This window comes from Labeo rohita, chromosome 14 (assembly GCF_022985175.1).
Source record: "Labeo rohita strain BAU-BD-2019 chromosome 14, IGBB_LRoh.1.0, whole genome shotgun sequence".
Classification (NCBI taxonomy): Eukaryota; Metazoa; Chordata; class Actinopteri; order Cypriniformes; family Cyprinidae; genus Labeo; species Labeo rohita.
The window spans coordinates 21,881,909-21,908,414 of NC_066882.1; the positions used below are offsets into that span (position 1 = coordinate 21,881,909).

Here is a 26,506-nt window from a genome sequence, read left to right on the forward strand (position 1 = left end):
GGCTGAATGAGTTAGTTTGACATGGTTTTAAGGCTGCCACTGATGCAGCGATTGTGTGTTTTGTATGTATGTGTGTCTTTGTGTTCAATGGTCGTCTTGTACATGTGTGTTTGTCTCTGTGTGTACGTCTGTGCATATGTGTGTGCTTGTCCATGGCTCTCGTTCATTCAGAGGCTGAGGAGCTGTACCAAAAACGTGTGCTGACGATAACGGGCATCTGCGTGGCACTGCTGGTGGTTGGCATCGTGTGTGTGGTGGCATACTGCAAAACCAAGTAAGCCCCGGGAACTCTAGTCATCGCCAGAAAGAACTGTGCACATTCACACATTAAATTAAAAAGCATACAAAAAAAAAAAAGAACTACATCCATTGGGTGGTAAATGCAAAGCAAAATTCGCTTTGTGAGGAAATGTATATCACTGTATCATTTGTGACCCTGGACCACAAAACCAGTTATAGGTCACATGGGTATATTTGTAGCAGTAGCCAACAATACACTGTATGGGTGAAAATTGTTGGGGTTGTTTTTCGTTTATGCTAAAAATCAAGTAAAGATCTAAAAGATTTCCTACCGTAAATATAACAAAACTTAATTTTTAATTAGTAATATGCATTGCTAAGAACTTCATTTGGACAACTTTAAAGGTGATTTTCTCAAAAAAATTTTTTTTTTTTTTTTTTTTTTTTTTTCAGATTTTCAAATAGTTGTATCTCGGCCAAATATTGTCCTATCCTAACAAACCATACATCAATGGAAAGCTTATTTATTCAGTAAAATTGACCTTTATGACTGGTTTTGTGATCCAGGGTCACATTTTATACCACTTATGTTCAAATGTCTGGGGTCAGTATAATTTTTTTTTTTTTTTTTTAAAGGAAATTGCTAATTTTATTCTGAATGGATGCATTACATTGATCAAATGTGACATTAAAAACATTTATAATGTTAGAAAAGATTTATTTATTTATTTATTTTTAAAAAAGCTTTTTTGAACTTTTCTATTCATCAAAGAATCCTGAAAAAATTACCAGGGAACAAAAAAAGTTAAGCAGAACCGTCTTCAGCATTTACAATAAGAAATGTTTCTCTAAGCAGTAAATCAGCATATTAGAATGATTTCTGAAGGATCATGTGACACTGAAAACCAGAGTAATGATTCTGAAAATTCAGCTTTGCATCGTAGGAATAAATTACATTTTAGAATATATTTAAATAAAAAACATTATTTTAAATTGCAATAATGTTTCACAATGTTATTGTTTTTACTGTTTTTTGATTAGATAAATGTAGCCAAAAACATTTTTAAAAAATCTTATGACCCCAAACTTTTGAACAGTGGTGTACATACATTGCTGATATATAAATTATTAATTAATTCATTATTAATTTAGCTGGGAATTCAATAAAAATAAAACAATTCAAACCAAGTAAAATTTAATTATATGACTATATGACAATGCCTATTTTTAAAAAATTCAAATTAATGAATAAATTTTATATTTGCTACTGAATACAAACTATACAATAATATTATTCTTCTTATTAAAACAGCATGTGAATGTATGGTCGTGCCATCCAACCCTAATCTATACCAAATCAAAGTAACTTTTATATGTTTCCCTTAGTGATCAGCAGGTTAGTACATCTTATCGGTAGATGCTTGGTTATTTCCTGTTATGAATATTAGCGATTTGCTGTCATGGTATAAATCACAGATCAGTTTTCAGACTGGATCTTTCTTCAGGAAACAAAGGAAGAAGATGCATAACCACCTGCACCAGAACATGTGTGCGGAGCATCCCAACCGCATGCTGGCCAACGGACCCAACCATCCCGGCCCCGGGCCTGAGGAAATCCCCATGGTAGATGTGAGTTTGCCCGCCTCTCATTTCCTGTGTCTTTTGCATATTATAAAGATTTAGTAGTTGAAGTAAATTGAAATTGATTACGTATTTGCAATAAACCACTTCCTCTGGTGCCCACATTGATGACTAAGCATTCTTCAAACGCAAGTAATTCTACTCTCATGCTACTTTTTTTTATTGCAGTATATATCTAAGAATGTCCCAGCAACCGAGCGCGTAGTACGGCACGGAACAGAGACATCAGGCAATTTCTCGGGCAGCCGAATGTCGTCACGATCCCACCACACCTCCACAGCTTCTCACGCTTCCAGTCACCGGTACTGACTCTTCCCTGACTGATTCATCTGTCAATACACCCATATATAGATCCTTGACATATATGCTTTTGTATGTCTATTTAGCTTCATTAACTAACCCAGCTAGCCAAAACAATTTACATCTATTGATTTTTTCCAACCTTTTTTTGTATATATAAATTTTCCCACATATTTTCCGCTTCCCTTTGTGTTGTGTTGTTCCCGCCTCTCAGGCACGAGGAGCGCACATGGAGTATGGAGCGGACGGACAGCATACATTCTGACTGCCAGTCGGGGGCGCTCTCTTCCTCTGTTGGCACCAGTAAATGCAGCAGCCCGGCGTGTATGGAGGCTCGTGCCCGCCGTGCAGCATACTGTGGTTATCCTGACACTACACAGTGCCCCCTACAGTACGGAGACTCTTATGACTCCCTGCGGGACTCACCTCACAGTGACAGGTGAGTGAAAAAGGAAGGCCAGCAGATAAAAGCTGGTTGTCCTGTTGGTTTATAAGCTTTACTGTATCAGGAATGGGATTTTTGGTGTTGAACTGTAGCACAACATAAGTAGGGCTCAGATATTTTCAATAGCGTTGACAGTAGTTTAACTGTTTTTACCTTACCTTGTCATGATTCTCCATCTGCTAAATGATTAAATGTAAATCTTTTCAAAACACTTGTTCCTGTTTTTTTCCAACAGGTAGCAGTGTAGTGTAACAAAACACTACTACTCTGCTCTTTCTTTTCTCTCTAAAGCAGCTTTGGGAAGTCAGATTTATTTTCATGAATTGTTTTGTTTGGATTTTTCATGTATCTTCTACCATATTGACATACAAATACAAAGAGTAAGAAAATATATACCATTTGTTGTTGTTAAAGGTGAAGTCCACTTCCAAAACAAAGATTCACATATAATGTACTCACCCCTTGTCATCCAATTCCATCTGATCCTTGCCATCTGATTCTCTTTTACCTAATATATTTTCTTGAAGTACTTAGATTTTAAAATAAGTATTTTAATAATTAGGTATTACATTTGCATGGTCATTGGTCATTCCCTGACGTTGGTTATAGTCACATTTTTATTTTGATTGGTTTCAAAATTATTTATTTTCATTTAATATTTTTTATGATTTAATTAATTATTAGCTTTTCATTAAACTCATAACCCCCCTGCAGTTTCTTCACAAACACCAGTTTGGAAAACCTTGAAATAATATAATGTTTAATGTTGTTAATAACAACAAATAAAATGTATTATTTTCTTACTCTTTGTATTTTTATGTTAATATGGTACAAGATTATCCTATAAAAGGAGAAGTCCACTTCCAAAACAAAGATTCACACATAATATACTCACCTCCTTGTCATCCAAGATGTCTTTCTTTCTTCAGTCGTAAAGAAATTATGTTTTTTGAGGAAAACATTTCAGGATTTTTTTCCATATAATGGACTGATATGGTTGCCGCGATTTTGAACTTCCAAAATACAGTTTAAATGTGGCTTCAAACGATCCCAAATGCGGTTGTAAATGATCCCAGCCGAGAAAGAAGGGTCTTATTTAGCGAAACGATTAGTTATTTTCGTTAAAAAATACAATTTAAATACTTTTTAATCGCAAACGCTCGTCTTGTCTTGCTGCCATGAACCAGAACAAAAACAGTCCAGGCAGAGTAAGACAAGACGAGCGTTTGACATTAAAAAGTATATAAATTGTATTATTTTTATGAAAATAACCGATCATTTCGCTAGGTAAGACCCTTCTTCCTCAGCTGGGATCGTTTACAACCGCATTTAAACTGCATTTTGGAAGTTCAAAATCGGGGCACCATATCATTCCATTATATATAGAGAAAAATGCTGAAATGTATCCCTCAAAAAACATAATTTCTTTATGGCTGAAGAAAGAAAGACATCAACATCTCGGATGACAAGGGGTGAGTACATTATCTGTCAATTTTTGTTCTGGAAGTTTCTTTAAATCATTGTGCAAGTATGTAACATGGTTAAATTTGTGTTTTATGTGTTTGTTGAATGTGCACTATGTGTTACATGTGTATAAGGACAATAAAAGGCATTCATTCATTAAAAAGTAATCTAAAATTAGTCCGATTATATTACCTAGAATATGTAATGTAATGAATTACGTTAATAATTACAATTTTGTCATGTAATTTGGAATCAGTAACGGATTACAATTTTTAAGTAATCTACCCAGCTCTTTTGGTTGATTCATCTTAAATCACTGATTCAAAACCCCTTTTTTTGTTCCCAATAAATATTGCTCTGAACATACTAATATAAATTTATAATAATTGTACCATGCAGCAGACATACACTACCATTCAAAAGTTTGAGGTCAGTAAGATTTTTTTTTTTTTTTAGAAATTGATGACAGTATTGATGACAGTAAAGACACTTGTAATGTTATAAAAGGGTTCTATTTCAAATAAATGCTGTTCTTTGTAACATAATATTCATCAAAGAATTCTGATATGTATAAAAAATACAAAAAGATTTCTATTTCAAATAAATGCATTTTTTTACTTTGAAAAATGAGCAACATAGTTGTTTTTGACATTAATTATGAGAAATATTTCTTATGCGGCAAATCAGCATATTAGAATGAACACTGAAGACTGGAGTAATGATGCTGAAAATTCAGCTTTGGCATCTCAGGAATAAATTACATTCAGAAACTTACTTTAAATTGTAATAGATATTTCACAATTTTACTGGAATAATTTTAATAAGATAAATGCACTACCATTTTAATGGCAGTGTGTATTAAAAGCTTTTTCTGTCTCACCTCTGACCCCATGTTTTCGTGCATCTCTGCAGGTACGTGTCCGCTCTGACCACGCCGGCGCGTCTATCTCCGGTGGACTTTCACTCCTCACTGCCCCCGCAGGTGCCTACCTTTCAGATCACCACACCCAACGCCAGCCACGCCCTCTCCCTGCCGCCCGCCGCCTCGGCCATCGCCATGGCGGCCTACTCGCCGGACGACGACCAGCCCCTGCTGCACCGCTACCGGCGATCCCGTCGGCCGTACTACGCGGCGGAGAGCACGGGCTCCCTTCCGTCCAGCCCGTACCGCTTCGTGGACGACGAGGACTACGAGACCACGCAGGAGTACATGTCCTCCCGGGAGCAGCCGAAGAAAAGCAGCAGCGGCCGCCGTTGGCGCAGGAGGTCGCGGCTCAACGGGCACGTGTCGCAGCGCGCGCCGGACCCCAGGAACTACAGCTCTCAAAGCTGCCTGTCGGACAGCGAGTGGGAGGACGATGAGGTCGGCGACCTCGCCCACGGCGAGAGCACGCCGTTTCTCAGTATGCAGAACATGAACGCCACCGAACCGGCCACCATCTACCGACCCAACGACACGCGGACTTTCAGCAACACGGGACGCTCGGGCTCCCGCGGCAACGTGCAGGCCAACAAACTGTCGCAGTCACGGTCCAGACCGGACAATGCACCCCTTTAAAAAAGACCGACGAGAGCAAGGACGAACAAAGTCGCGTAGGCGCGAAAAACAAATGATATGCTATAGACCTGCACCTATGAGAAATATTTTTTATTTTATATAACAGACAGATATTCTAAACAAATGAAATATTTATTTTCATTTCAGCAAAAATTGTCTACTAGCTAGCAGCAAAGACTTTTTTTATAGGGGGAAAACTATTTATATGTAATTCCTTTTTTTGATTTACAGCATTACGAAGAAGAATTACGTGCCAATTTTTTCACGAGTTAGAACTAGAATAATATTGTGGTGCCTTTTGCTGTTTGCCGACGAGGGAGGTTCAGTTGAAGTTTTGTAGCCTTTCTTAAAAACAGACTCTTGGGTTTTATAGACATGTCTTTCCGTTTGGTTCGTCCGTTTCGTTCGTTCAGGATCTCCCCATTTGAACTGTGATATTATTCAGACACCATGCAATATCGAATCACTTCTGTGTAAGGTGTTTGTTTACATGACTAGGATTCACACGCGCGCACATAACCGACGTTAGTTCGCATCGGATGCCCGTCCGCGCGGACCGGCATCCGAGCGCCGTTTGCGTTCGTCTTCGGTTTCGACGTTCTACGTTTTCGTTTCTCTCAACCGGTCGTCGCATATTGTTTCCATGGAAACAGAGGTACGCAGGAGTTCACAGGGCATGACGCTGGGTCGCAGTCTCGGCCCTGGTGTTCAGGGTTTTCAAAACGGTGGTCTGTGCGTCCAATGAATGTGTTTACACTTCTGTCCGTGTGCGTGAGAGTATCGTTGAACCTCAGTGTATACGTACGTGTCTTTGTGTACGCAGTTTCGTGCGAGAACGCGTTCCGTTCGTCGTGTTCGTCTTCAGGTTAACGTTTCGAGCGCGTGTGCGTGTTGTGAGTTTCGACGTGCGCCTGTGTGTGTGTGTGTATACGTATGCTTGTACTCTTTTTAGGATGTTGGCTTCGTCGAAAGGGAGCTCCGTCACGTCGCCGTTGGTTAAACCCAACCCCCTAGTGGTGACGCGAGCTCGTTGCACTGTAACCTTCCTTCCTTGTGTAGTCACTGGCCTGCGGAGGAACCAATCCAGCCTGATTCTAGCCTACACGGACCTACATCTCTCTCCCACACGTTCCCATTCCTATGCCAGCAGCTTTAAGCCGCACTGTGTCTCAGGACTTTTCATCGAAAACTGCATTGCCCATCAAACAGATCCATTACTGCCCGTCGTTTCTGCGTCATGCTGGGAAGACGGCGAAAAAGAGCGATACGACCAGATGTGTCCATGTTTTGTTGGCTTTCCTTCGTTTCGTTTCAGCGGGGTCGTTCCCAGTCCGCCAAGCTCTTACTTTTTGACACATCTGTATGCAAGTTGGAGTCTTGCTCGAAGCAATGCGTGTTCGGCTACTAGACGTGCTACTTTAGGTGGATTATAAAGCGTAAACCCCTACTTCCAGAGCCCAGCAACCTACACCCACATTCGAAAAGACAAACCCGCCACCCGCACACTTACACTTAGACGCACACACTTACACAAACACGCACTCAGACACACATGCTCAAGATCCATTCTGTGCACACAGTCGTTTAAAGCACCGCTCGTCTCACCGATTGATTTTCTTCCTGTCTTTCTCTCTCTGTTTCTTCTGTTCTTCCTCTATGCCTGTGAAGGCGTCCCTCCCTCTGCATGTTCTAGTGGTTCAGATAGATGGGTGCATGGTAACCGCAGCAACTGAGTCGTATTCACACGGTGAAAGTGTAGTTTTCATTTGACATTCAGCAATAAATCCCCTTTTTTCATGTTCATTCTTGACTTGGAATATGCTAGAAATTTTTGCAAGTTTTCTCAAAAAATAGTACTTGTAAAAAAAATAAAATAAAATCAAACCACTTGTTCATATGGAAAAAAAAATAAATCTTAATTCCTACCATTTTAAAAAATTATTTTAAGGATGTATGTCTGTTTCTTGGATATGTCTTTTATAATAAGAAAATGTTTTCAGGAGAACAGCATTTCATTCTTTCTGTCACACCTGACTTTGAGTTGTATCAACCAAATGTTCCGTTTTAGTGGGGACCGGAGGTAAAAACTTGACAAGTGGCCATTGAAAAACGTATATAGATCAACAGCTAATTTTAATGTCAGACGGTATACATTCTCCTCTGTCTCTATGGTGGTTACAGGTCTGGATAATGTCATGAGGAACTAAATTTTCCTTGAGTTTTAGAGATAAAAGTGCTTGAAAAGTACTGTGAAGTCCTTCTGAAAGAAAATGAAAATGTTTGTCATCAGGTGAATGCAAAGAGTACACTTACATAAAGTTATGGGTAGTAAGTATGGGTAACACTTACAGTAAGGTCACATTAGATATCATTAGTTATTGCATTAACTAAAATTAACTATCAATGAGCAATAACTCTGTTACAGTATCTATTAACATTCATTATGGTCATTATATAATTAGGGGAACATTTAGAATTTGACAATGCGAAGAAAAAAGTTTTCCTGTTTCCCAAAAACCCAAACATGACCTTACATAGCTGCTTTGAAGCAATCTATATTGTATAAAGTGCTATATAAATAAAGGTGGTCTGTAGGAATATGTGCATAAAATACCATCTAAGCTCTACCTTTACTGGGTAACACAGCTGACAGGTAACTTAGATGACATTTTTAGTGTTTTGGGCCTACATTCAGCATTGAAGCTTAGAACTACTAAGCATATGGTATGTTTAGAAATGGATTTTCATAAATAAAACATAAGTTTTAGTTAAATTGTCTTGTTAAAAATTTGCAGCAGTAATACTTGTGTAACACTGTTGACAGTCAATTAATCCAGTCTTGACACAGGTTTGCTAGTTTAGCCAATATTTGGGAAAAGAGAGAGAACATAACTTCTAGTGTTTCATCCATGTGCCTCTAGAGGACATATCATCATGCAAATTATGCAAGAATGGGACAAACCATTCCTTTTTGAGGGGGGTTTCTAATGGGTAACTTAGTTGACAATGGTTTTTCAGACACAAATAAAACAAGTTATATCACAATAAACAGTTAGCTATTATTTTTAAAGCGCACACCCAAATGTCTTGATAACCTTATCTAACTGAAGGTAAAACTATTAAATTAATTTATATTTGAGGTCATTTTCATGCTTAAATGCAGAGTAGAATGAGCAACTTTACAAAATCGGACAGCTGAATACCAGGGTTGTAAGTGATATAAACACCATTTTTGAACAAAAGATATGGCTTTTTCAACATATAGTAGCGTGATTGGAAAAAAATATAATTGTGTACTAGAAAATTAAGCATCGGAGCTTTATACTGATGAAAATATATAAAAAATATACTTCACGGACATGAGATGTACCCGCAATTATAGAATGACCCATTAACTTTATTGTGTTGTATATTTGATTTTAATGATGTATTAGTAAATGTTCAAATTATCACAAATTAAAGATTAATAAATGCTTTAGAAGTACTTTTCATTGTTAGTTCGTGTTAACTAATGCAGTTAACTAATGGTAATTAATGTGACCAAAGTAAAGTGTTACGAAATATAAAGAACAAAGCATTCATGCTGCATTTGCAACACTTTTAATGCTTTCAAGATATTATTTCTTAACTAGATTTAATTAGCAGACACAAGCAGTGGCTTGTGTCTGATAATTTTCAACATATAAAGCATGAAATATTTTTCAAATATAGTAGGTATTATCTTTTTCTTAAAATAAAATTCATAGCACATAAATGTTTTTGGTAACACTATAATAAGGTTTGTTAGTTAGCTATATTAGTTACCATGAACTAGAAATGAACAATTCTTCTACAGCATTTATTAATCTTAGTTAATGTTCATTTCAGCATTTACTAATGCGTTATTAAAATCACAAGTTGTGTTTGTTAACATTAGTTAATGCATCTTAAACTAACGTGAACAAACAATGACTGTATTTTATTAACTAACATTTACAAAGATTAATAAATAGTGTAATAAATGCATGCATTGTTCGTTCATGTTAGTTACTTGAACTAATGTTAACAAATGACACCTCACTGCAAAGTGTTTCCATGTTTTTTAAGGAGTAAATAAAGACTAGCCCATGCTTAACCAGCTTGACTTGTCTGACCAAGACTCTGTCAAGGATTAGTTCTTCTAGTGGTGATAGAATCTTCAAAAATGCCTGGTATGGAACACATTTATCAACAAGCAACCTGAAGGCAATATGTTGGTGGGTGTGCTACCTGAAGAGTGTTTAACCTATGTTTGATTCCATTCAGATGGTAAGGTGCAGCCCATGCTAATGTCATAATCACAATGAAAATATTTGATTCTAAATTCTATATTCTAATCAACAGCAGTTAGTATTTTGTAATGCAGAAAGCATCTGATTTTACTCCCTAAAGGAAGTGACTTGTTATCTATGGTACTTTCATATGGCAATGTAATATATAGTGACAACTTACCATACTTGTCAAACAACAACTCTAAGCAAATGAAACCACATACAAAAACCAGTGTGTGTATATGTATATTGTTATGATAAATAGGGTACAACAGGGCTTGGTGTAGCAAGTAAGTCTCAAAAGGGTTCTAAGGTCAAAAGATAGATTTTTTTTTATTTTTTTAATTAATTAAATATCCACCTGTTCAACAGATTTTTGCTATTCAGTACGTCCAGAATTTGACTGTTTAATAAAATAAAACTACCCTGAGAAATATGCACTAGCGTAAAAAGGGTGAAAACTAGCCTCAGTCACTTCTCAACTGCGTCTTTCACCCCAAATGAGTATCGTGGGCGAGGCCTCACACACGCACACCTGAATTTCACAACTGACGTCACTTGACGCGCTCCACAGTGCACGAGCAACAGGCGAAACGTGAGTTCACTTGAGTGTACTTTTTAAAACAGATAGCTGCTGGTTTGTTTTTTTAACAAGACATTTCCATGTAATTTTCCATGTAATATCTTTTTTTTTTTTTTTAGCTTCCGCATACAGTATGGGAATTATGATGTGAATGACGGGAAATTTATGATAAAATACATCACTAGGAAAACGAGGTAAGTTTAAAGCGATTTTAGTAGTTTAGAAAAGAAAGTGAAAAAAAAAACTATATTTACTGCATTTCTTTAGTGCTTATCTCTTTAGGGTAGCAGAAGTGAGAAACTCAGCAAGGTAGTCTCACCTGTTTGGTTTGTATAGTTTTAAATTAAAGTGTTTTTTGTGTTATTTTAGTGTTATTTTAAAAGTTCAGTAAGTAGTATAAAGGTTAGGCCTGCTACATTTTATGCTAAATAATTTTATGTAAATATATAAATTTATGTAATATGCTCTTACAAAAACGTACCATTCCATTTTGGTGGAAACAAGCGACATTTTTGAAGATTTTTGTCGATGTCTAAATAATTTGTGATTACGCCAGTGACTTTTGTGTTCACAGTTTTTTCAATCACTTAGATGATCACATTTGATGATCTGTTTAATCTTCTTGATCTTTCTTTCCTCAGCTGATGGCTTCTTATCTGAGTCGATACCGCCGGCGGATCCTGTGCTTCTGTTCGCCGTGCATATTGCTGCTCCCAGTCTATATCTATGTCTCAGTCGTGTTGTGCTATGTCATGAAACATGGGGCATCTGGTGTACCTGGTGCACGTGTTGTTCATTCTGTGCTGCCGAGACACTTTATCGCCAGCGGACTCAAACGCTCCAGAGATCTGGCTCCTCATCCTGAGAAATCCTTTTGGAGAAGTGAGCTAGAGAGTGGCGCTCTGTGGAACATCATCCAGTACACGACGGATTCCCAGTATAACCCCATCCTAAGACCTCATCTGGCTGCAAACTCATCCAGTGTTCCTTACACAGCAGAAACGTCCAGAAGGACTGGGGGTGGATGTTTTCCAAATTATGAGATTAACCAAACAATGCCGGATTTCGCCGATCTACCAGTGCAGATGAAGAATTTTGTAACCACCATGCACTGTCGAGACTATCCACTGATTATAGATCCTTTAGAAGTTTGTCATCCACAGTCAAAGCAATGGGCGCCAACATTGCTCATTGCCATTAAAACTCAGACTGCAAACTTTGAGAACAGGCAAGCCATACGAGAAACTTGGGGGCGCTCGGGAAAAATAAAAACACTAAGTGGACGCCAAAGGCTCGTCCGCACGGTCTTCCTTCTGGGGAAGTCCGAAGACTTGGATATTGAAGAGAAATTGCTTTTAGAAGGTGAAAAATATGGTGATATCATCCAGTGGGACTTCATGGACACCTTCTTTAACCTCACCCTGAAGGATGTGCTGTTCTGGGATTGGTTCTCAAGGAGATGTCCGCATGCCTTGTTCATTTTTAAGGGCGATGATGATGTATTTGTGAGGACACCTGCTGTCCTAGACTATCTGCTGGAGGTAAAGGCAAACGGAAGCTTCTCAAATGGATCCAGGCAGGAAAATATAATGGAGAGGTTTGTTATGGGCGACGTGATACACAATGCTGTACCTATACGTGCTAAGTTGGCTAATTTGGCTGGTTTTGCTAAGTACTACATCCCGGAGAGTTTCTATAAAGGGCTGTACCCATCATACCCTGGTGGAGGAGGGGTGGTCTACTCTGGTTCTCTGGCACATAGGCTTTTGGAGGTGTCACAGAGGGTTCATCTGTTCCCCATTGATGACGTCTACCTGGGTATGTGTCTTCAGAGACTGGGAGTTTACCCTATCCACCAGCCTGCCTTCCTCACCTTTGGCTTCCCCAAAGACGAGCCCAAGGAACCCTGTGCGTATCACACCATTCTCCTGGTGCACAAGCGAAGCCCAGAGGAAATGTTCCAGCTTTGGTTCGAAACGTTGACACCCAGTCCTGAATGCAGAAATGCACCACTGAGAGTCAAACCTAGACCTGACTGAGATCAGAAGACTTTTTTTCACTGAACACTTGAAAAGTGATGTTATTCATAGTGATAAATGTTTAAAAATACAACTTCCATCAGATATATACTTCTGCTCCCAACAACAAGAATATTTTTTAGTTTTTACAGTATACTTTACAGTATATTTATAGTTCACAGTCATTTTTACCTGCCAAAAAGTGATGATCTTCCTCAGTATTTTTGTCTTATCAAGAACAAATGTCCAAAGATTTTTAAATCAAGATACATTTACTTGAGAAGCAAAATAACATAGGACATACATACATTGTTGTTTTTTTCTTTGGTGAATTGCTCAATGGGCTCTGAAAAATAACACGTTAGTACCCTATTCACAGATATTTGTTTTTGTTTTAATCATAATCACACTTAATTTTGTCGATTTATCAGAAAACAAAACTTCATATATTTACTTTGCATCTCAAGTAGAAGTATCTTGATTTAAGTATGTTTAGATATAAAGAAAGCGCATTTAGGCCACGCCCACAGTGGGGGGGGTTACAATCCAACCCTCTCCATTGACTTTGTATTGTGGAAAGCTTCCTCCTCGTCATTTCTGACTTATAACAAAAAACAGAACAATATCTACAAGCTATGTGACAAGGTGTACAGTAAACAAGCTACAAAATCCAGAACTATATGTTTAAAAGCTGTCGACCCAAAAAAATTAGTGTTCAAGGACACAAATAGTTGTCTGGAGTAAGAAAATTAGGCACTGACACAGACCAGTAAAATCCTTTGACATGGTTAAAAATAATAAATAATAAATAATTATAAAATAATAAATAATTTCCTGTCGCCGATTACGTTTAACTCCAGTGGGTGTAGTTCACAGAGTAAAATGACATGTTGCGCCCTACTTTTGTGTCGTTAAATAAGTCCACTTCCAGTACAACAATTTACAAATAATGTACTCACCCCCTTGTCATCCAAGATGTTTGTGTCTTTCTTTCTTCATTCGTAAAGAAATTGTTTTTGAGGAAAACATTTAAGCATTTTTCTCCATATAATGGACTGCTATGGTGCCCCAAGTTTGAACTTCAAATAAATGCGGCTTCAAACGATCCCAAATGCAGTTGTAAATGCAATATAATACAAAAATACTACAATTTATATACTTTTTAATGCCAAAGGCTCATCTCGTCTTACTCTGCCTGGACTGCTTTTGTTCCGGTTCATGACAGTCGAAAAACTCCTATCTCATGTTCTCCCTCAACTTCAAAATCGTCCTATATCGCTGTTTTACCTTTTTTGTTAAGGGTGTTTGATTTTGTTTGCATGTTCACTTTGCAAAGACTGAGTCGGTACTTCTGCAGCGATGTAGGATGATTTTGAAATGATTTTTAAAGTTGAGGGAGAAAATACATTATTGTCTTGAGCCAGAATTCACAGAGTTCAGGGAATCATATTTTTTTAATGAAAATAACCAATCGTTTCACTAGGTAAGACCCTTCTTCCTCGACTGGTATTGTTTACAGCCGCATTTAAACTGCATTTTGGAAGTTCAAAATCGGGGCACCATATCAGTCCATTATATGGAAAAAATTCTGAAATGTTTTCCTCAAAAAACATAATTTCTTTACAACTAAAACATCTTAGATGACAAGGGTGTGAGTACATTATATGTGAATCTTTGTTTTGGAAGTGGACTTCTCCTTTAAACACTTGTTTTGTTTTCAGGTCGACAGCTTATTAAAACATACTTCTGGGTTTTTTAGCTTGTTTACTGTACACCTTGTCACATAGCAGCTTTTTAGACATTGTTCTGTTTTTTGTTATGAGTCAGAAATGACAAAAAGGGAGCTTCCTAAATTTAAAGTCAATGGTGAGGGTTGGATTGTTGCATTTTTGGGGGTTGCCCCAGACTTTCTATTTCAGTTTAAGACGTTTTTAACGCCTTAATTTGTGGAAGGGTTAATTAAGACTTTTTAAGACCCATAGAAACCCTGATAAAGAAAACTAAAAATGAAAAAAAAAAAAATTATGCTGACTTCAATGTGTTACTGTAAATATACTACTCTGAGTGTTAAACTAGCTAAAACTTGGAAGCAAAAGGCAAGTGTACAAAACAACGTTTATTACAATATCATATTTACAAGAATTATGATACACAATGTTTCTTTTAAGGAAACAAAAATTTGAGACCTGAAACAAATTCAACTAAAGCAGAAACTTCTGAATGCAGTAATAGCTCAGTCTCAGGCATCAGTGTAGTTTTCCAGTAAACTGTTCTTGGTCATGCTGTGGTGGAAGCATCATCCAGTATTATTTGCAGTTTTATGCTCTTCCTTCATCTTCTTCTTCCTCCTCCTCTTCATCCTCATCAGTCTCTTCCTCACTCTCACTGTAGAGAACAGTGGCACGATTGGTGTTTACAAAAAGATCACTGTCGTCATCCTCTGAGTCGCTGTCACCCTCCTCCTCCTCTGTTTTTCTCTCGCTTCCTTCTTTCGGTGTTCCCTTGTTCCTCTCACCGGATGTGCGATCCTCCTGGAATCCTTCCGGCCTGTGTGAAGTGTGAAAATGCTGTTTGCTAAACATGTTTCCGCTTACATAAGAGCAGATATTTTGAAGAATGTTGGTAACCCAGTGTGAAAGTCCATGGTGACCAGCAACTGTTTTGAAACATTCTTCAAAATACTGTTTTCAAAGGAAGAAAGAAACTCATAAAGGTTCAGACTTTGGCCTTACCAGACACCAAGTTTTCTCAGGTACTTAATATGGTCCCTGTAAAGTATGAAGCTTATTTCTCCTTTCACCTTCTCTCCTTCTTTAATGGGATCAACAATGACAAAGTCTCCTAAAAAAACAGAAAGACCATGAAAACTTTGTAATGTCATTATATGTCTATGAAAGATAAAACAAGCTTACCTCGTTTGATCCAAATGTTCTTACGGAATTTAGTAGGCATACTGACGAGGAAGCGCTCGCCACTGCCAGTCACAGCTTCGTGGAGGTTATTGCCATTACTTCCCAAGACCTGTGATGCGAAGGTGTATAATTATTATAAACATGAGAGTATGAGAATGCTGAGTCTTCCAAGCCTCACATATTCCAAAACCTGTAAATGTACCCTCATGATATGCTGGTCTTCAGTGGGTGTGACACAGTCCTCCAGAACTTCCTTGACTACGTGCTTGCGTTTGGTTGCCTTTGACATGGTGGATATAAACCTTTGACAAATCTGTCAACTGAATAAAGACAAGAATAAACAATGTGAAAACACATGTGGACTGTAAAGAATAATCAAAGCGGCTCTCAGGTCAATAAAGTTATGCTTTGAAATACATCAACCAACATATGAACCACATCTTGGCACCTTGTTACAACTGGAATCCATATAAAATAATAAGATTCAAAAAAAAGCAAGTCATTTAACGTGATTACGTAACTGTACTATTTACAATATTAACGCATGGCATAGAAACATGTGGCCTTCATGCTGTGTTGGTCTGGACAAATAAAAACCGCCGATGTCTAGATTTATTTGTACTTGTAAAAGCGCAAATATTTCATAGTCACCTACCTAGAAACTGTATATGAAACTGTGGATGTACTCTGAGTTTATTTACTAATGGCATCGAGATGAATTGCTTGCGTTTACTCGATTCTTCTTCACAGAAGTGTGAAGCGAAACACTACAGATGGAAAAGGATGTGACGATTACAAAATAAAAGTCAAGCGAACACAGTTGTGGGTGAAAGATTTAATAACAGGAATAAAATCATATTGCGTCCTGTAAAATATTTATAAATGACTTCTTAAAACAATTTATTTAATATATAAAATTAATAATGTTAATAATAATAATAGGAGATCTTTCGCGGGTTCTAGGTTACTTTTATTTTGAAACGTCATTTTCACATCCACAGGATGCCTGATAAAACAGTTTAATGTAAATGCTGAGAGAGCAGATACGATATTCATGTCATCTTAAAGTCATCTTAAAGATGTGGAGATTGAAAACCCTCCGTCACAAAGCAAGTGGATCTGCCAGTAATTTGGAGGAGTTCAAATACAAGAGAAGAGAGTTTGAGAAAGGTGTGTTTTACTATTCATCAGCCTCTGCGTTCTCTCAATCTTTTTTTTTTTTTTTGTTGATTTTATATACGTTTGTATTAATTTAGACAAAATAATATATATTATCCACGTATTCATGTACACATAGTTCTTAGACAAGCACGGAGAGACAGACAGCTCATCAGTAAGAGACTCCTGCAGAATGTGGATGAGGAAGATGAGGAGGAGGAGGGAGACTCCATGGAGACTGGCTCCACCCCTTTGTCACCTGAACAGGTCAGACCCTAAAGAGAAATGCTCTGGGTTATTTCTGTTCTGTGTACTGCATGAATGGGGAAAGAAAGGAAGTGTGTTTACTGTGTGTTGTATGTGTAACATTAGGTCAGAGAGGTGATACGTGGAGTCCAGTCTGGGGGCGAGGAGAAAGCAGCCCGTCTTGCATCTCTACGAAAAGCACTGAGAAACCCAGAGAGCCAACTCACTTTCATTAAGTAGGAGCTCAAAACCAACACACAGAATTTTTATTATTTACTTTTTATTGGTAATTTTAGTTCTTAATAATCTTTCATGAGTATTTTATGATTTTTAAAATCCTTTTTATGTAAAGCACTTTGAATTACAATTGAAAAGTAAATAAATAATAATGTCAATACAAAACGATAATACAAATTATAAATAAAAAAATGAAGGAAAATATTATTTCTTAATATTTCTTTCTTTTTAATTTAATTACCATAACACATACAGACATATTCCTTTTGTGGATTTTTTATTTTTTTATTTTCAGTGATTCTCATTACTGTAAGAGTAATATTGTCCTTTATTTAAAATTTTCGTATGACTGTAATGAGAATTTGACATTTTGTGCATTTTCGAATTTTTATTGTGTGCATATTACAGAATGCACAAAATACTAATGTAATAAATAAATAATAATGTCACAATACAAAAAAAAATGTTTAAGGAAAATATTATTTCTTAATATTTCTTTCTTTTTAATTTAATTACCGTAACACATCCAGACATATTCCCTTTTGTGGATTTTTTTTTTTTGTTATTTTATTTTCAGTGATTCTCATTACTGTAAGAGTAATATTGTAATTTATTTAAATTTCCATATGACAGTAATGAGAATTTTACATTTTGTGCATTTTAGAATTTTTATTTTGTGCATATTACAAAATGCTTAAAGTAATAATGCAGAAAAAAACCTTTAAGGAATTTTTTTTTTTTTTTTAATTTTTCTTTCTTTTTAATTTAAATGCAATAAGACATATTACTTTTATGGACTTTTTGTTGTTGTTGTCATTGTTCTTATTCTCAGTATTGATTCTCGTTACTGTAAGAGTAATATTGTCCTTTATTTAAAATTGTCATATGACAGTAATGAGAATTTGACATTTTGTGCATTTTAGATTTTTTATTTTGTGCATATTACAGAATGTGCAAAATAGTAATGAAATAAATAAATAATAATGTCACAATGCAGAAAAGAAAATATTTAAGAAAAACATTATCACTTAATTTTCTTTTTTTTAAATACCATAAGACATCCAGACATAATAATTTAGTTTTTTTGTTTTTCTTATTACTTTCAGTATTGATTCTCATTACTGTAAGAGTAATATTGTAATTTATTTAAATTTCCATATGACAGTAATGAGAATTGTACATTTTGTGCATTTTAGAATTTTTATTTTGTGCATATTACAGAATGCATAAAGTAATAATGCAGAAAAAACCTTTAAGGAAATTATTATTTTTAAAATTTTTCTTTCTTTTTAATTTAAATACAATAAAACATGGACTTTTTGTTGTTGTTGTCATTGTTCTTATTCTCAGTATTGATTCTCATTACTGTAAGAGTAATTTTGTCCTTTATTTAAAATTGTCATATGACAGTAATGAGAATTTGACATTTTGTGCATTTTAGAATTTTTATTTTGTGCATATTACAGAATGTGCAAAATAGTAATGAAATAAATAAATAATAATGTCACAATGCAGAAAAGAAAATCTTTAAGAAAAACATTATTTCTTAATTTTCTTTTTTTTTTAAAAATTAAATACCATAAGACATCCAGACATAATAATTTAGTTTTTTTGTTTTTCTTATTATTTTCAGCATTGATTCTCATTACTGTATTTTAGAATTTTTATTTTGTGCATATTACAGAATGCACAAAATACTGATGAAATAAATAATAATGCCACAATGCAGAAAAAAAAACTTTAAGGAAAACATTATTTCTTAATTTTTTTCTTTTTTATTTAAATACCATAACAGACGTATTACTTTTGTAGATTATTTTGTTGTTTTTATTATTTGCACTGGTGATTCTCATTACTATAAAAGTAATATTTTTATAGTTTTCTAAAATGGAATATTCTATATAAATAAACTTGCCTTATCTTATTTTAGGGGGTCAAATTATATTTTAATGCATGGGGGTAAATTTCAGAAAACAAGTAATTTTGGTCGCAAATTAAATAGGACAATTGTACATGTTGCAAACTTTGGTTGTTTTTTGCATTGTGCTTAATTGTCATGAAAGTAATGTCACATTTGCACATTTTTAATTGACACTGAATATAAGAATTTGTAATCCTTATTAATTATCTTATATGGTAAAGATAGTGTAATATAGTTATTTGAAATATGCCTTTTAATTGTAAATTTTAGTATTATTTATTCTTATTTCATATGCATATATTTTTCATTTTTTACTATTTTTATCATATATACATAGTTACTTATTTTAAACTGTAATATTATTTGTAATTATGTATTTTAAAATAAATGCTGAGTATAAGACATATAGATAAGATGTTGTATTTACATAATGTGCTTGTGTTTTTCTTCAGATCAGAGAACAGCATGCACATGTTGATTGGACAGCTCAGTTCTCATAATGCTCAGTGTCAGCTGGAAGCGGCACGCTGTCTGCATGAGCTGTCTCACTCCACTCAGTCCAGCGTAGGTCAGGCCTGTCTGCCTGCCGGCCCGTACCTCCTCACTTACCTTTCCAGTCAGAGCACCAAGCTAGTGGTCAGTGGGTTACCACTTTGAAGGCAGTGTTAAAGGCATGTAATCGATCATTCCTCATGAATTTGTCTCTTTTGTCTTTTCCTTTAGGAACTTTGTTTATACACTCTTGGAAATCTGTGTCCTGACAGTGCTGTGGTTAGAGAGAAGCTTCTAGCTCAAGGAATAGTTTCTGCACTGGCAAACTGCATTCACGTAAGCTCGTTTAGATTATTAAACCATTCATTTTGTTAACTCTTAAGACTTTGACCTTGAATCACAAGTCTAAGCATATATACTGATAATGTTATAGCGTCTCGGAATGCAGTCTCAATAAAAAATTCTGGCTTATATTTCATCTTAATTAAAAAAGAGAGACAAAAAATACATTTTGCGAAGAAGAAAATGTAGCTTTTTTAAAATAATTATATGTTCTGATTATTAATATATATATATATATATATATATATATGCATGTGTGTGTATATATATATATATATATATATATATTTTTTTTTTTTTTTTTTTTTTAAATATATATTTTGGCAGGGGGTCAACTGTCATATTATGTAAAATAATAAGAAACAATAATAAATAAAGTAAATAAATAATAATGTCACAATGCAAATAAACAAATAAATAATAATAATAAAATAAGTCTTTAAGGAACATATTATTTATTTTCAATTTAATTACCATAACACATCCAGACATATTACTTTTGTGGATTTGTTGTTGTTATTATTATTCTTAGTAGTGATTCTCGTTACTTTAAGAGTAATATTTAGCTTTTTGTTTTTATTTTCATATTACATTAATGAGAATTTGGGGAGAAATTTGCCTAATTGTCATGTAATGCACAATATAATAATAAAATAAATAAATAATAATGTCACAATATAGATTTTGTTTTGTTTTTTTAAAGCAAAATATTATTTCTTTTCTTTCATTCAAATTTAAATACCATAACACATTCAGACATATTACTGTGGACTTTTTTCTTATTATTTTCTGTGGTGATTCTCATTATTATATAAGTAATATTTTCCTTTTTTATTCTTATCTTTTATATTGTAAAAAGTAAGAAGTAATGTAAATGTACAATGCATTTTTTTTTCTTTAAGCAAAATATTATTTCTTAATTTTTCTTTTTTTTTTTTAAATGTCATAACACATTCAGACATATTACTTTTGTGGATTTTTAAAATGATTATTTTCAGTGGTGATTCTCATGATTGTAAGAGTAATATTTTCCTTTTTTATTTTAATGCAGAAAACATCTTTAAGCAAAACATTGTTTCTTAATTTTTCTTTCTTTTTAATTTAAGTATTGTAGCACATTCAGACATATATTACATTTGTGGATTTTTTTTCTTATTATTTTCAGTGGTGATTCTCATTATTGTAAAAGTAATATATTCCATTTTATTATTATGCAGAAAAAACCTTTAAGCAAAACATTTCTTAATTTTTGTTTCTTTTTAATTTAAGTATTGTAGCACATTCAGGCATGTTTTGTGTGTTTTTGTCTTATTATTTTCAGTGGTGATTCTCATTATTGAAATAGTAACATGTTCCTTTTTATTTTTTTGCAAAAAAAACAAAAAATCTTTAAGCAAAATGTTATTTCTTAATTTTTCTTTCTTTTTAATTTGAATACCAAAACACATTCAGACATATTATTTTTGTGGATTTTTTATTCTTATTATTTTCAGTGGTGATTCTCATTATTGTAAGAGTAATATTTTCAATTGTTATTATTATGCAGAAAAAAATCTTTAAGCAAAACATTTCTTAATTTTTGTTTCTTTTTAATTTAAGTATTGTAGCACATTCAGACATATTTTTTATGTGTTTTTTTTCTTATTATTTTCAGTGGTGATTCTCATTATTGTAAAATTAAAATTTTCCATTTTTATTATTATGCAGAAAAAAACCTTTAAGCAAAACATTTCTTAAGTTTTTTTTTTTTTAATTTAAGTATTGCAGCACATTTAGGCATTTTTTGTGTTTTTTTTTATTATTATTATTTTCAGTGGTGATTCTCATTATTGTAAGAGTAACATGTTCCTTTTTATTTTTTTGAAAAACAAAAAATCTTTAAGCAAAATGTTATTTCTTAATTTTTCTTTTTTTTATTTTAATTTGAATACCAAAACACATTCAGACATATTATTTTTGTGGATTTTTTATTTTTATTATTTTCAGTGGTGAATCTCATTATTGTAAGAGTAATATTTTCCATTTTTATTATTATGTAGAAAAAACCTTCAAGCAAAACATTTCTTAATTTTTCTTTCTTTTTTTAATTTAAGTATTGTGGCACATTCAGACATATTACTTTTGTGTGTTTTTTTATTATTATTATTTTCAGTGGTGATTCTCATTATTGTAAGAGTAATATTTTCCTTTTTATTTTTTTGCAAAAAACAAAACATCTTTAAGCAAAATGTTATTTCTTATTTTTTCTTTCTTTTTAATTTAAATACTGTAACACATTCAGACATTCAGGATGTTTTTCTTATTATGTTCAGTGGTGATTCTCATTATTCTAAGAGTAATATTTTCCCTATTTATTTTTATCTTTAGTATGATCTCTTTACCTTTAATATGTAATGAAAACGTACAATGCAGTATTATTTCCTAATTTTTCTTTTATTTTAATTTGGGGTGAAATGTGACTTGTACATGTTCTTGAGATCACGAAATAGGATTTTTCTGTTTTTCCATTCTAGATTCAAAGGTATAATCTGGCGGTGGTGGAGGCAGCTGGCTTCACTTTGTCTCAGCTACTTCAGGCAAAAGATGCGACTGAAAAAATCATCCCGTAAGTGACCTCAGCTTGTTTCATTAATATTCATGTTAATTTGTAGCACATGCAACAAATTGCTTTAGTTTACTATAGTTAATGCTAATGACAAATATTAGGATATTTACCACAACTTTTTCTGTGCTTCTTATATATTTTAAACCCCAGAGCAGTTATGGCTTCAGGAATAGTCCCTCATGTGATCTCAGCATTGACTCCGGATCTTGAGTTTGGTTACGGGCCAGCGATTGAGTGCACGTGGTGTTTGCACTATTTAGTCAGCAGGTGTGGACTTTTTTCCTTTCTAAAAAAATTGCTTAACAACGTCAGTGTAAAAAAGAGTTGTGTTAAAACCTGTTTAGAGCCAGTTCTTCCAGATGGCATTAATTATATTTTAATTAGACTAAAAGAGGCTAGTGAGAAAGAAATCTGTAATATGATCTTGTGGTTTGCAGTAATTTGGATAACTCAAAACTGATCGCTCAAGGCGCACTGTCACAGTGCAGTGCTGTTCTGATAACACTAGGAGGCGCTGTTGCTCAAGGAAACCTTGAGGGTGGAATAGAGTTGGTAAGCCATTACAGCAAAACATTTTATACCCACATCACGTACATACTGCACATCTGGGTTGGAATGAGAGTAATTTTTAAATTAGTGTTATTAAATTTAATTTTAAATTAGTGCGTTCACTAAATAGAAACACTGCCTGTATATAATTCAGTTATCAATGCTTTTATAATCAATGCTTAACTATTACTTTCTTTAATGAATTTTTACAAAAACAATCATATTTGACCATAAAATTGAGCACTTTTTTGCATTGTGATGTTATTTTAATGACAATTAGATGTCGATGCAAGGTCACGGTCACTGGTAATTATTGACCTTCAGCTCTCAAACTGATCAAATTGGTATGATCATGTGATTCAATATGCCTCTCATCCTCTCCAAAACTGCTTTCACCTGCTTTCCTCTGGACTGTGACTTTTGTTTTTGCTGTGTAGCTCATTTGGCCTCTTCTGCGTTGCCTTGGTAACCTGCTGGTCAGTGGAGGTGATGTAATGCCAGAGGACACTCGTCTCCTTGCCGCGCTGTGTGTTTTTAGTCAGGCTTACCTTCACCCTCATCCTGCTCTGTCCAGAGAGAGCCTGTGGGCACTTAATAACCTCACCGGTGAGCAGGACGTTAGCATGCACATGCTCAAATTGATTTGCACCCTAATTATTCATCCCAGTTCAAGCTCAAACTAAAATTAACTTGTGTTTATTGGAGAGAACAGCATTCTCACAACGTCATTTCTCAGCATTCTCGCAATTATGACTGTGATGCACTGTCTTGTGTTTTTTTTTTAGCTGGCTCCAGTGGGTTCTGCTCTGGCCTGCTGCTCCTTAATATGGTTCCCATTTTAATCCAGTTTCTGTCTTTCTCTAAAGGAATTAACTCAATGGTGAGGAACCAGCATGCATATGTACATACATCAGGCTAACATACCTACCATGATGAGTTTCTTGAACAGCACATCAGCATATTAGAATGATTTCTGATAGATCATGTGACACTGAACATTTTCTTGCATCATAGGAATAAATTACATTTTAAAATATATTCAAAATAGAAAACTATTATTCATTTATATATATATACACTACCGTTCAAAAGTTTGGGGTCAGTAAGACTTGTAATAGTCTTTAAAGAAGTGTCTTATGCTCATCAAGGCTGCATTTATTTGATTAAAAATATAGAAAAAAAAACAGTAATATTGCAAAATGTTTTTACAATATAAAATAATGTTTTTTATTTTAACATACTTTAAAATAGAATTTATTCCTGTGATGAAAAGCTGAATTTTTATCAGCTGTTACTCCAGTCTTAAGTGTCACATGATCCTTCAGAAATCATTCTAATATGCGGATTTATTATTAGAATGATCAATGTTGGATAATATCAACAGTTGTGCTGCCAAATATTTTTTGGAACCTGTGATTTCATGAATAACAAGTTTAAAAAGTACAGTGTTTATTCAAAATATAAATATTTTATAACAATGTAAATTATTTATTATTAACTTTTAATAAACTTTTAATTATTAACTTAATACATCCTTGGTGAATAAAAGTATTAATTTCTTAAAAAAAAAAAAAAAGAAACAATAAAAATGTACTGACCCCAAATTTTTGAACGGTAGTGTATATATATATAAAATTAAGAAGTCTCTTATGCTAATCAAAGTTTCATTTATTTGATCAAAATACAGAAAAAGTAATATTATGAAATATTAGTGCAATTTAAAATAAGAGTTTATCATGATGAGTTTCTATTTTAATTTACTTTAAAATATGCTAATTTATCAATGTTGGAAACAGATGTGCTGCTTAATATTTTGTTAGAACCTGTGATACTTTTAGCAAGATTCTTTAATGAATACAATTTTAAAAAGAACAGCATTTATTTAAAATATAACTCTTTTCTAACAATATAAGTTTTTACTATCACTTTTTACCACTTTCAAAGTAAGAAAAAAATTGACTGACTCCAAACTTTAAATGGTAATGTTTATTTTTACAACAGATTTGTATTTTTAATAAATGCTGTTCTTTTTAACCTTTTTATTAATCAAAGAGTCCTGAAAGAATGTATCACAAGTTTCAGAAAAAAAAAAAAAAAAAAATTAAGCAGCAAACAGTTTCCAACACTGATAATAAATCAGAATTAGAATGATTTCAGAAGAATCAGCTGATACTTAAGACTGGAGTAATGATGCGGAAAATTCAGCATTGCATCACAGGAATAAATTACATTTTAAAGTATATTAAAATAGAAACCCACTATTTTAAATTTCAATACTATTTTACAATATTACTGTTTTTTCTGTATTTTTAAACACAGCCTTGATGAGCAGAAAAGGCTTCTTTAAAAAACATTAAAAATCTTACTGATCCCAAACTTATATATATATATATATTATTTCCATTTTTTGTAATACTTGTTTGACTGTATTTACTTAATATTTATGTTTCTGTCATGGTAAATCACTGTTGATAGATGAATTGTATTTACTGCATTGTTTTTAAAAAGTTTTATATTCCTATATTATTGTTACTCATATTCACTCACATTACATTAGCTTGTACATTTTGATAACATACATAGCTAAATTTCAGTTCTCACACAATTATTATTGTTTGTACAAGGCATTGAGAGTTCTGGGTAATATCGCCCATCATGGCCCAGAATACTGTGTTCGTTTGACCCAAGCAGGGCTGCTGACCGCCCTCTGTGCCACACTCAAGATGGCCGAGCCAGAGGTGGTCACCCTGAGCCTGGAAGTGCTGTACATGCTGGTATCCAGCACCCCACAGGTAAATGAGACCTTTTAGGAATTCATTCTTGCTTAAAATAGTATTGCAACACTGTTATGTATTTTATCAATTTCATTTTAATTTTTATTAATATTTTTGTTTTCCAAATTAATTTTAATTTAAATCTTTTAGTAATTTTGTTGCATTTGCAATATTTATTAAAATAATAATAATAATAATAATTTTAATTAACATTTTAGATAATAACTCTGAATGGTTTTACATTGATCTTTGTAAGAAGCTTAATGACAGGCTTACTTAGAATCACTCAACAAGCAAATTTAATGCAGGTCCTCCTGCTTGTAACAGGTGGTGGAGGAGTTTACGAGGTTAAACGGTGTTCCTCTGCTGGAAGCCATCCTGTATAACAGTGAAGGAGAGCAACGCGTCAGAGCCGCCTACATTCTCGATCATCACTTTCCTACTTTCTCTGAGGTCAATACTGCATATACCTGCTTATATTTTGGACCATAATCAATAACCATGATCAATATTCTCATTCTATTTTTTGTTTAAAGGTGGAGAGTCTTTCATCATAACACATCCAATGCCAGGCAAAGATTTTCTGATTTTCTTCAAACCAAACTGAATGGACCTTTCAGCTCTTTCATTCTTGCTTTCTGGATTGTACAAAAAATAAATGCTTTTTTTACTTGCAACCTGCTGATCTGACTGACCCATGGATACACAGAACACCACTGTAATGGTTTTATA

General features: G+C 34.0%; 4 protein-coding genes across 6 annotated transcripts in view; 3 read left to right on the forward strand and 1 right to left on the reverse strand.

Annotated features, from left to right (window-relative positions):
- nrg2b (neuregulin 2b) overlaps positions 1-6,335 on the forward strand; it is an 87,582-nt gene extending 81,247 nt beyond the window's left edge. For all 3 annotated transcript variants that reach the window (XM_051127221.1, XM_051127220.1, XM_051127222.1), the window contains 5 exons: positions 172-274; positions 1,746-1,869; positions 2,050-2,183; positions 2,396-2,620; positions 5,003-6,335. In XM_051127221.1, coding sequence (XP_050983178.1) covers positions 172-274; positions 1,746-1,869; positions 2,050-2,183; positions 2,396-2,620; positions 5,003-5,648 — 1,232 coding nt within the window. In that variant the 3' untranslated portion in view covers positions 5,649-6,335. The remainder of the gene's footprint in view (positions 1-171; positions 275-1,745; positions 1,870-2,049; positions 2,184-2,395; positions 2,621-5,002) is intronic.
- Positions 6,336-10,571: 4,236 nt separating this feature from the next.
- si:dkey-160o24.3 (N-acetyllactosaminide beta-1,3-N-acetylglucosaminyltransferase 2) lies at positions 10,572-13,050 on the forward strand. The gene is made up of 2 exons (XM_051127928.1): positions 10,572-10,714; positions 11,162-13,050. The coding sequence occupies exon 2, from the start codon at positions 11,165-11,167 to the stop codon at positions 12,557-12,559; it is 1,395 nt and encodes a 464-aa protein (XP_050983885.1). The 5' UTR covers positions 10,572-10,714; positions 11,162-11,164; the 3' UTR covers positions 12,560-13,050.
- Positions 13,051-14,639: 1,589 nt separating this feature from the next.
- On the reverse strand, positions 14,640-16,254 carry eif1ad (eukaryotic translation initiation factor 1A domain containing). The gene is made up of 5 exons (XM_051127657.1): positions 16,106-16,254; positions 15,653-15,770; positions 15,451-15,559; positions 15,271-15,379; positions 14,640-15,085 (listed from the first exon to the last, which is right to left on the reverse strand). Exons 2-5 carry the CDS (start codon positions 15,737-15,739, stop codon positions 14,857-14,859), a joined length of 534 nt encoding a protein of 177 aa, XP_050983614.1. The 5' UTR covers positions 15,740-15,770; positions 16,106-16,254; the 3' UTR covers positions 14,640-14,856.
- Positions 16,255-16,444: 190 nt separating this feature from the next.
- On the forward strand, positions 16,445-26,451 carry tmco6 (transmembrane and coiled-coil domains 6). The gene is made up of 13 exons (XM_051127654.1): positions 16,445-16,620; positions 16,748-16,875; positions 16,981-17,090; positions 19,465-19,648; positions 19,736-19,840; positions 22,360-22,451; positions 22,602-22,718; positions 22,889-23,003; positions 23,438-23,606; positions 23,786-23,880; positions 25,625-25,792; positions 26,102-26,227; positions 26,311-26,451. Exons 1-13 carry the CDS (start codon positions 16,479-16,481, stop codon positions 26,329-26,331), a joined length of 1,572 nt encoding a protein of 523 aa, XP_050983611.1. The 5' UTR covers positions 16,445-16,478; the 3' UTR covers positions 26,332-26,451.
- The last annotated feature ends 55 nt before the right edge of the window (positions 26,452-26,506 follow it).